The sequence below is a fragment of the Capsicum annuum genome, chromosome 3 (genome assembly GCF_002878395.1).
Source record: "Capsicum annuum cultivar UCD-10X-F1 chromosome 3, UCD10Xv1.1, whole genome shotgun sequence".
Classification (NCBI taxonomy): domain Eukaryota; kingdom Viridiplantae; phylum Streptophyta; class Magnoliopsida; order Solanales; family Solanaceae; genus Capsicum; species Capsicum annuum.
The window spans coordinates 269,087,983-269,098,381 of NC_061113.1; the positions used below are offsets into that span (position 1 = coordinate 269,087,983).

Consider the following 10,399-nt stretch of genomic DNA (forward strand, 5'->3'; position numbering starts at 1 on the left):
GGTACCTATTATGTTGTGTTATGGATATGAACTTGGTTATTATATCAGTTTGGTTATGGTTGTAGGTTGTTACTTGATGGTTAGACTTGCTTAGGTTGGTCATGGTTATGAAGCTATCCCAAAGGCTTAAGTTTGTGCATAACGCTATCTTGTTATATGTTGGGAATTCATCCAACTCAGGGCATATATTAGCAGGTTGGGTTGGTATCAGGGGTGGTCTCCAATCCTAGTTGGACTTGAGATGCCCATTACGACAAGGCTCTAGTTCGTATCATGTCAGTTAGCCCACGGTTTCGGAGGTATGCCTGGGGCACGAGGGTATTTTGGGCCAAAAATCGATCGAGGATTTCCCTGGCAGGCTGAGGAGCGGGGGAGGGTGGACCGACAGGGTCGGCGGGGCCGTCTGGGTGGTCAAGCGAGCGAAACAGCGCGAACGAGCCTTTTTCGAGCAAATCAGTGGGCATTTGCCCACAGTTTCGGGGATGTGCCCGAGGCCCGAGCGTATTTTGGGCCTAAATCAACTGGGGGCTCCGACACAGGCTGAGGAGTAGGGAAGTGTGAGCCAGCAGGGCCATCTGGATGGTCAAATGAGCGAAACGACACAAACAGGCCTTTTTCAGGTCAAATCAGTAGGTGTTAGCCCACAGTTTCGAAGGTGTGCCTAGGAAATATTTGTAAACCACAATGAGGAAGAGTATAAATCAAGGTCGAAAATGACTAAATTACCCGTGTAAGGATGCAAACATGTCCTCCAAGACATGCATGCTTCCTAGCCTCTAATTTTAAGTACTAATATCTTGAACCTTTGCAAAAGCTTGAGCGTAAGTGCTATTAATCCCAAAATATAACCCCTCTTTTCATAGGAACTTACAACATCCACAGAAAAATTTGACAAAACTATGGATTTAACGACAACAGGTTTGAAAGCTTCCAGCAACAATGAAATGAGAGGAGGGGGCGGGGGCGTGTCCACCTAATTCATGCCTCAATCGCAAAAGCGGGAGATTCTGAATTACTAGACAAAGGTAACTGGGAAATTAAAAAAAAAAACTAAGTATAACATAAATTTCTTGAAACCACATATAAATATGCATGTTGTATTCCTAATCAAGAGGTGACACTTGAGCAGCCGCACTGGAACACATCTCCACTTATCATCTTACATTCTTTGGGTGTCTGAACCTCCATCTCGCTAAAACTATGTTGGCTTTTGCTTCTCAAAGCATTGCGCTTCACAAGCTTACTCAGGATACACGCAATGGCAACCTTTGATCCCAAGTTAGAGAGCCCTCTTGACATGAAGATTGCACCACCCAAGAGCATTAGTATATTCGGCACCACCTTGTTTGATGGCTTTTTTCTTTGTTCCTTCACATTGCATTGACGTGACACTCCACAGCTGTTGTCACTATCTGTGCAGGTTTCTGAATTGATTAAGCTCCTAGTGTGGTCTAAGGTATCCAACCCAAGTGGAACCTTCATTTGAGAAGAGGGGAAAGGGGTTAGGAAAGGAAAGATCAAAAAATCAAGTCAAGCAGACACAAGCATTTAGGGTAGAAAACAGGCACTTCGTTTCGGCCAGATTATACATTATTCTACTCATACTGGGAAGGTTAATCCACGTATGCAATAATAGAAGCACATTATCCTCATACTTTCTTATCATTTTCGGAGGAAGGAAGGCCATTGAAGGGAGAAAAATGACTTTGTAAAGGAAAATGCTTCTGTTTCTGTCACTGCCAAGTTTGTGTTTTTAATTATCTAGTTTACTTGACTTTTCCAAGCAAAAAGAATAGTGAAAGTCCAATTAAGAACTTTAAAAGAAGCATAGCTCACCTTTTGAATTAACGTGACGGCACTCACACCTAAAGTCAACTGAGAATGGTCAAGGGCAGAGTATCGGCGAAGTGCATCATCCATTTTACAAACATAGCTCCATATGCCCTTTGTAAAGGCTAGTTTTGCCATTTCAACATTCAGACCAGCATCTTCTTGGTGTACCATTTGGATCTCACAGGCATTCCTACCAGAAACTGAAAGAAAATTCACAAGGAAACAACTCACTACTGCACTGCACCTCCCTAGATTCCTAGAAGTACTACAGAAAATCATTATATTTACTTTTATCCTAGAAACCTGATAGAATTATGAAAAAATTCACAAAATGAGTCATGATTCCAACTATGTATATGCTGTCATGTGATGCTTAAATCAGCTTTTTCGCACAAGGAAAAATAATAACAAGGAAGAATATGGTACACTAACATTGGTATACTGAATTTGCGGCATGGCATAGAATAGAACATGAACAAAAAAAACCTACCTTTCCTGATTCTCCAACCAGACCTAAAGAGCCCAACCCTGACATACTTCTTCCTTCTTTGTGCCAAAGGATATTCACATTCCTACTAGCAGTAAAACTCCAAAATTTTAGCATGCATAAACAAAGTTATGTAACAGGCTAAACTGAAACAAGAATAGATGCAATTACGAGTTGCGACACATGAATGATGGAAACTTATGTAAATAACCTTAAGTGAGGAAACCAACTTCTTCCTTTTATCTCCTATACTTTTTTTGGGTTTTGATGCGTGTGGGTGGGTGGATGCAAGGGGGGTCCATCAGAAGAATTTTTCCATCCAAGGAAATTTACAGGAACTCTTTTAGGCAGGACCTTCTTTCTAAACTAGTTCTAACAGCAATATTTATTAACTGGAGACGGTGCACCATCAAGATATCTCGAGAGAGTTGAGTTGGGTGAATCAGTTCTAAAATAGCTTGATGTCCAACAATGTAACTTTATAAAGTACCTTGGTAAAACAGTAGAAGGATCCATCATTGCCTTCCCACATTCTCCAAGCTAATATGTACTCTCTTGGAGTCAATAGTGGAAACTTTTTTATCATGAGGCCAATTTCAGTTCCACTGCTTGTATCCACCTGCAACTGCTTATGTTCAATCAAGGTTTTGTCCCAAATTTTCCGGAAATCATTGTCCATGTAAAAATCTCTGACCATCTCAACAGAGCAATTCTCAAATATAGTGACACTTAGATATTTAAGAGGCGCATCCTGCAACACAGAAGAGATGAAACCCGGGTATTATCACTTCATTACTGATACAGATAGTATTAACTCTTTTTCTATAAATTAGACGACGATAAGAATTAATAAATAAATACATTTAAAATAAGACAATCCAGATACTTTGTATCACTTCACGTAATACAAAGAGCATTAAACAGAAGGTGAAACCGTGACATCATTTATTGCACAGCATAAGATACAAGTGCTTATGCAGATGTAAATGCATGCCCACATAGGATTGCAAGTGCTGTATTCTGTTCTTTGACCCCCTTCAGTCACTTCAGATCCTTAAAGAGTATCAATTGGAGCACTGCCTGCAGTTGGTTACTCCATTTTTCTTTAAGAGTTGCAAAGGTACGTAAAGTACACTAACAAAAGGTGAAAGAAATCTACTTTTGTGATTGATAGTTCACCTAATGAACGCGCTTCTGCTTCTGCATCATTACTGCCAGTTTATTGATTGGTTCATCCCTTAGGCGTCAAATATGTTTATTATTCTGAATTCTGAGAAATTAGGCAATTTTGCAAGCCCCTATGAGATAAAAGCACAGAGACCGCTATAATAGTAAGAACACAGTACATAAAGAGAGAAACTGAGCAAGCACCTTCTGTTTACAACACTGTGCACAGTAGGAAAGACGATCTGTTCTCCGGTTAATGGCATCTTCCCATTTCTCATTAGCTTGAAAGTTCTTATTTATGTCGTCAATCAAATTCTTCAGATCTAGATCAGATATCACTGTAGTGATCCTGAGAATAATAAATGAGATATTATGGATTTTTTTGCTGGATACGCTGGTGTATCAGTGTATGTAGTCTTGGTATTGTTAACATATGTATAAATAGAATAAGAAATTCACCATTCAAATATGCAAGTCTTTAGGATGCTTAGGGACTAACAACCACAGCCAGATTTGCCAGTTAACAGAAGACAAGGCTCGCATAGGAGAACCATATCTACTACTAGAGCTTGCATATTCTTCTTCATATACTGCACTAGTGAGCACTGGATATTCTTCATATACTGCACTAGTGAGCCCAACATTTTGTTTACCAAGATCACTGCTTCTGAGTCGAGACCTATATCTATACTAGAGCATGGAAATTCTCCTCAGTACTGCAGCTTTCAGCTAATATGATTATGAAATTTTGTAACTGTTGATTAATTTTCAAATAAAACAAAAATGAACGTAATGTGAGGTGTTGTAATCTAGTTACATCAGCTACGGATGTGGATAATGCTAAGGAACAGACTTCATGCCTTTCTATTTTATTAATTATCACCTCATAATTCAGCTGAATCTAATGAGGCTCGTATGAGACATTTTTGTTGTATGCACTACACCTGCTTTCTTATCAATACCACGAGGATCCTAATTATTTTCCCGGACATACTTACCTTCAGCTTCTCAACCTAAGATACTTCCGGAGTGTCACTAGATCATCCAAAGAATAAAGTGAACTGATTTATATGTTTTAATTAGATAAATTGACAAAAAGACAGCCTAAATACATGTGCATTGCATTGATAACTAGTGTTTCGTTTATTGAGAGGGACATAAACTTGTGTACAAGAGGTACACAACTCACTAGAAGGTTGTTCTACTGGTTCAAACACGACTGGGTTTACCAGCTCCAATGGCTTCTTGGCTTGATACTTCAATTCTCCATAAAGAAGTTGATGTGCCTTTCCCATATTGGCATCCAACACATATAGTGTCTCCTCAAAGCTCAAGGTAGGGAAATCCTTTTAATTTTATCAATTGCATCATGATTTTTAGTTTGTTGTAGCTCACGTGCCAAGACATGCATGACATAGATCAGTTGGTTCATCACTCCGAATCTTCTCCACATAAGTTGTCCAGGCTGACATGACATAGATTAATTCTAATCTTCTTGCCTCCATGATTGGCAAGCTTGTAGCTTTCAAGTTCCGATATAATTTTAAGTTATTCGGCCCAAAGACAACATAGTTGTCGGAGGTCTAAGGTTGTTAGTTATGACACAAACAATAAGTTCTTCATACCCAAAACATGGTATACATTTTGAAGTTGCACTTGTATCGAGTTGTTACGAGGCACAAACACTGATCCAATCATGTTCATAATCAACCAATTTCTCAATTAAAATTTCAAGAGCAAGCTCCTTTTCTTCGTCAGAGACAAGCTCCGGCAACTTTCTTGTACCAGCAGTCTCTGGCCTAGTGGCCTTTGTTTATAATGATAGCACTTATCCCTTTGTAGGTTGTTGAAGCCTTGGTTTGCCTGCTTGCTCACTGGCTTCGTTGAAGTTGATTTTTCTGGTTTTCTTGGTTGTGATCTCCTCTCTTGATCCCTTTTTTGGTAGATTTGCCTTTTGCTAAATAGCATTTTATCTTCATCTTTAATAGAAATACTTGGATAATGGCATTTCCAAGTCTTTTCATTTGCCAACAGATTTTCAACCTCAAATAAAGTTGGGTTTGTGGACCACCTGCGTGTGGCCGTAATTATGTCCTTCTACCCCGAGCTCAGACCATGAACAATGGTTCACCTCATCGATGTCAATGTGATAGAATTCTCTGGATCTAATATTGATATTTCATCACATAAAATTTTTCCTTAGGGAGGTATTGATCGATTGCCATGTTCTGCTGCGAGATCGACAAAAGCACATTTTCAAGCCTTTGTAATCTTGCATCATTATTCTAAGTAAAAATTATCGCCAGCGTCTCACAAGCTTATTTGGGTGTCTTGGCGTTCTTAATCCCTTGCAAGAACTCATCTACAACTATTACAGTGGGAGTATACATGGCCTTTCCATCTTTAACCCTCCATCTTTTTGTTACATTAACATCCGTTGGTGGTGTAGTGTCTAATCCACAAACAATATTTCATAGTTCCTAGCTGAGAAAATAATATTGCATCCTTGAGTTCCACAATCTGTAGTTGCTTGCATTGAGCTTATCAATGCGGCTGAGGTGCTGGCAAAATTTGTCATTAATTTGTGCCTTTTGATTTCTCTGAAGTAGCATGTAGGATCTCCTTTGAGTTGCTACCTCGCTCTTGATCCACTAGACTATTTTACCACTTGTTGAAAATTGTGAACACAATTGGTTGCTCATAATTTGAATTTTATTATTGCAGGATAAGGAACAGCTTCCATCTTGCAATTCTTAAACGCAATTGTTCTTGTTGCAGTATCTTATTTCTCACTTAATCGCTTGCTTCTTCCTTGCTTGAGCACCCCGACTCTTAACTTGAATTTACATACAATGTCAAATGTGTTATTAGTGATGGAAGGATCTGGCGAGTTATTTATCATCTACTTCATTCTAGAATTTACACTTATCTCAAATGAGTGCGTTTTTAATTTTCCAAACAATAAAAAGTTGTATCTCACAAACTGACAAATGACAATCAGAAGGATATGAGAAAAAGAAGCTACCGGACATCAGGAGTAGAGGGAGAGACATCAGGATGGCTATTGAGTTTGGGATGTGGATGCGCAGGCGCAGCAGATCGTTCTCTAAATCCGAAAGCAAATTGAAGGCGAGAGTTTAGCAAATGACAAGTCAGTATGATGAGCATGACAGCCAGGGTATATCCATAAGCATACGAAGACAGCGACCATTCGTTTCCTCCTCTTCGATCAATCCTTTCTCTCCAAAATTCTGAAACTAATGGTGAAGACCAAATCATTCTCTGTGTTTGCTATAATATCCCTCCTCGTACGAACCCTTTTTCCAGCATCCCCCCTTCGACAGTTCTATCTATAAAGATAGAAAATTAGTGTAGAAATTGAAGGAGAAAGCTTGGCCCCTACAAATTGGATAGACCCATCCGCACTGTCGTAATCTATATTATAATCGCCCCTAATCCCCTTGTTTGGAGGAATTTCCCAATTTTCTTATGCTTCGTTTACATGAAATGATGGATTGAACATTTGTACTCATCCGGAGTTGTTGTAAAAGCACAAACAAGTTTTCCAATTAAATAAATTCCTTCACGTTTAAAAACCTTCAAGTTTTAAAAATTAAGTGAAAGGAATAAAAAAAAGTTTTAGTTTTTTTAATATTTTTACTTTAACAATTATTAAAATTATTCGATAGCTATCAAAATTATTCGATAATTTTATAAAATTGTTTGAAAATTGTACAAAATAATTCGATGATTTTAATAATTGTTGAGACAACTAATGCAATTGTCAAACAACTATTTCAATTATTTAAGCAACTTTATTTTTATAACTTAATAATATTGTAGGACTCACTTGTGCCTTTTTTTTAATTAAAGACTTGAGAAGGTCTTTCTACTCATTTTTCTCCTTAAAATTTAATGGATCATAGTATTTTAAACAACGAGAAAAATTTAAAGGAGAAAATGAACCAGCATAAAATTGTTTAATTTTAAAGAAGGGAAAAATTTTCTTTTAAATTTGAGAAAAATAAATCAGATAGAATAGGTAATCTGTAATATCATCATCGAATGATGTAAAATATTTTATACAATACATGAAATTCAAAATCTTTTTTTTTTTGTTGTTGGGGGGGGGGGGGGGGGGGGATTTTATATTCTCTTATTTATAAGAGGGAGTTAAGTAGCTGAAGCAGGCAGTTCGACATACCTGTTTCAATTGTAATTTTACTATATTATTGATGATTAATTATTATAACTTATTTATGTATTAGAAAATTAATAATATTTAATAAAAAAATTAAAATAGATATTTATGACATGTCTGTTTCAGCTGCTTCAATCGTACTTTTACTGTATCCCCTAATTAATTATTATATCCCTGATTAAATATTATAAGTCATTTATATATTATAAAATTAATAATATTTAATTAAAAAAGATAAAATAAACATTTATGACTATTTCAGTTGATTCAAACGTAATTTTACTATATTTGTAAAGCAAGCACGAGGTTGACATGTCTGCCTCAACTGCTTCAACTATAATTTTACTATATCATCCCTAATTAATTATTATAAGTCATTTATGTATTAAAAATTTAAAATAAACATTTATGACATTTCCGCTTCAGCTGCTTCAATCGTAATTTTACTATATCATCCCTAATTAATTATTATATCTCTAATTAAATATTATAAGTCATTTACATATTAAAAAATTGATAATATTTGATTAGAAAAATATAAAATAGATATTTATGACTGTTTTAATCATAATTGTACTGTACCACCGTCAATTATTTATTATACAAGTATTTTTATAGTAATTTTGCTATATCGCTTATAATTAATTATTACAAGTCAGTTAAAACATGTGTGCTTCATTGCTTTCATGGTGATTTTACTATTGTAATGACCCTTACGGTCATTTTCCTGTATTTTCATATAATTTTAGTATTATCTAAATGTATTATGATTTATTTAATTTAATTTGGCATTTGGTAGAAATATAATCTAGTACCCTTCTAGAATATTTTCGATATAGATAAAATTATTTAAGTAAAGATATATTTATATTATTTTATAATAAATTTTTATAATTTATTAATATTTTAAGCGGAGATAGTAAATTTAAAAATATTAAAATAATATTATTATATAATAAAAGTTTTGTTAGAAATAATTTTCTATTAATTATAGTATATTTAAAATATTATAATTATTTTACCATTAATTTATACAATACCCGAATATATGAGATATAGGATTAGATTAATATATATAAATATATATCTATTTATATATGTGGTGCAGATTTGCTTATTAAATGGGAAGGGTGGACCGCTGTCACTTGTCTTCAAACCTTAGGCCTAAATTTTACTTATATATGCACATTTGACTTGTAAAAGTGGAAAACAAAAGAAAGAGTGAACTTTCATCACTGTGAGTATACATATACTCGTTCATATCTGTATTTTCTCATATATTTGGCCCTTCTCGGTTTGATTTCCTTTTTTTTTAGAAAATTGATTGAAGTTCTTAGTTAGTCTTACAAGTTACATATAAGTTAAGAGGTGTTGTGGAAAATAATTTCTTTGATATTATTTAAGTTTGGACTCTTGCAAGTTACTATTTAGAGGCTTCGCAGAAAGATATTATAGCTTTGGCGTCCAGGTAGGTTAGGTTTACCCTATCTTTAAATTGAGCTTATTTACTGCAATTGTAAACTATTATGCTAGCTTTAGATAAGTATTTGTAGATGTGTATTATTTGATTTATATAAATTGTCTTATTTATCCGGATTAGGATCCCTTTCTAGTAAATATTGGAATATTATCTTTTAATATAATATAGCTTCTATTACTTTGAGACGTGAAATTAAATTGCAAAATTTTGAATTTATCCCTTTTAAATTAAGATTGACGGATGATTATTTGGATGTTGACATTGTTATGGTATGGTATGGATTTTAATATTATAGTTGGGTGTGGTTACTATGAGTTCCGGTTCGAGTCCGGCATTTGATTATTATTGTTACTATGAGTTTCGGTTCTAGTCCGGCATTTGATTATTATTATTACTATGAGTTCTGGTTCGAGTCCAACATTTGATTATTAATGTTACTATGGGTTCCGGTTCGAGTCTGGCATCTGATTATGGTTGTGGTTCCTCTGAGTTCCAGTTCGAGTCCGACATCTAATTATGAGTTCTATATATGTGGCCTATCGTTATTACCCACTATGTTTGGTTCGAATCCGGCATGTGTCCTCTTGTTACTACTCATTAGTGTCAGTTCAAGTCCGATGCACATCTGGATGACTATCATAATTTATGGGGATCGGTGCAGTTATAGATTATTTATGTTTATTTTCATTACTTGTGTGTCCCACCGGCTTATCGGGATACGGTTGGGTTAATTGTCTTCTTCAATGTACCTAGCGGGCTTATGGAGTCCCAGCTAGGTTATGTTTGACTTTTTTGTCATTACTCCATTATTTGTTTTTTATATCGCTTACATTTATTTCTTTATCTGATTGTCGTAGCTTGGCAGTTGTTTACCCTTTCTGTCCTTTCACTATTGACTTGGATTACATCCTCGCATTGTAGTTATACCTTTTCTGTATTGAGCTCAGTCGGTCGATGATGCCTACTGAGTATCCATTACTTTGATACTCATACTACACTTCTGCATCTAGCAGTCAACGTTGATGTGATTCCTACCTTCCAGTACTGATTCAAAGCAGGGTGAGCTGGTTGTCGTCCGAAGCTGATTCTCATCTATCTACTCTAGTTAGTCTTTTGCACTCGAGACTGCATGTGTATATTGTGTAAATTTTAGATTTTTGTCTAGTACTCTAGGTACCTGTTAGTAGTGGCTCTAGTACTGACCTTATCAGGTCTTGAGAGAGATTCATTT

At 35.5% G+C, this 10,399-nt stretch overlaps 1 protein-coding gene across 1 annotated transcript; it reads right to left on the reverse strand.

The window, feature by feature from the left end:
- Positions 1-831: 831 nt before the first annotated feature.
- On the reverse strand, positions 832-7,111 carry LOC107861576. The gene is made up of 6 exons (XM_016706847.2): positions 6,513-7,111; positions 3,692-3,836; positions 2,811-3,071; positions 2,324-2,405; positions 1,837-2,033; positions 832-1,476 (listed from the first exon to the last, which is right to left on the reverse strand). Exons 1-6 carry the CDS (start codon positions 6,764-6,766, stop codon positions 1,108-1,110), a joined length of 1,308 nt encoding a protein of 435 aa, XP_016562333.1. The 5' UTR covers positions 6,767-7,111; the 3' UTR covers positions 832-1,107.
- Between the last annotated feature and the right edge of the window lie 3,288 nt (positions 7,112-10,399).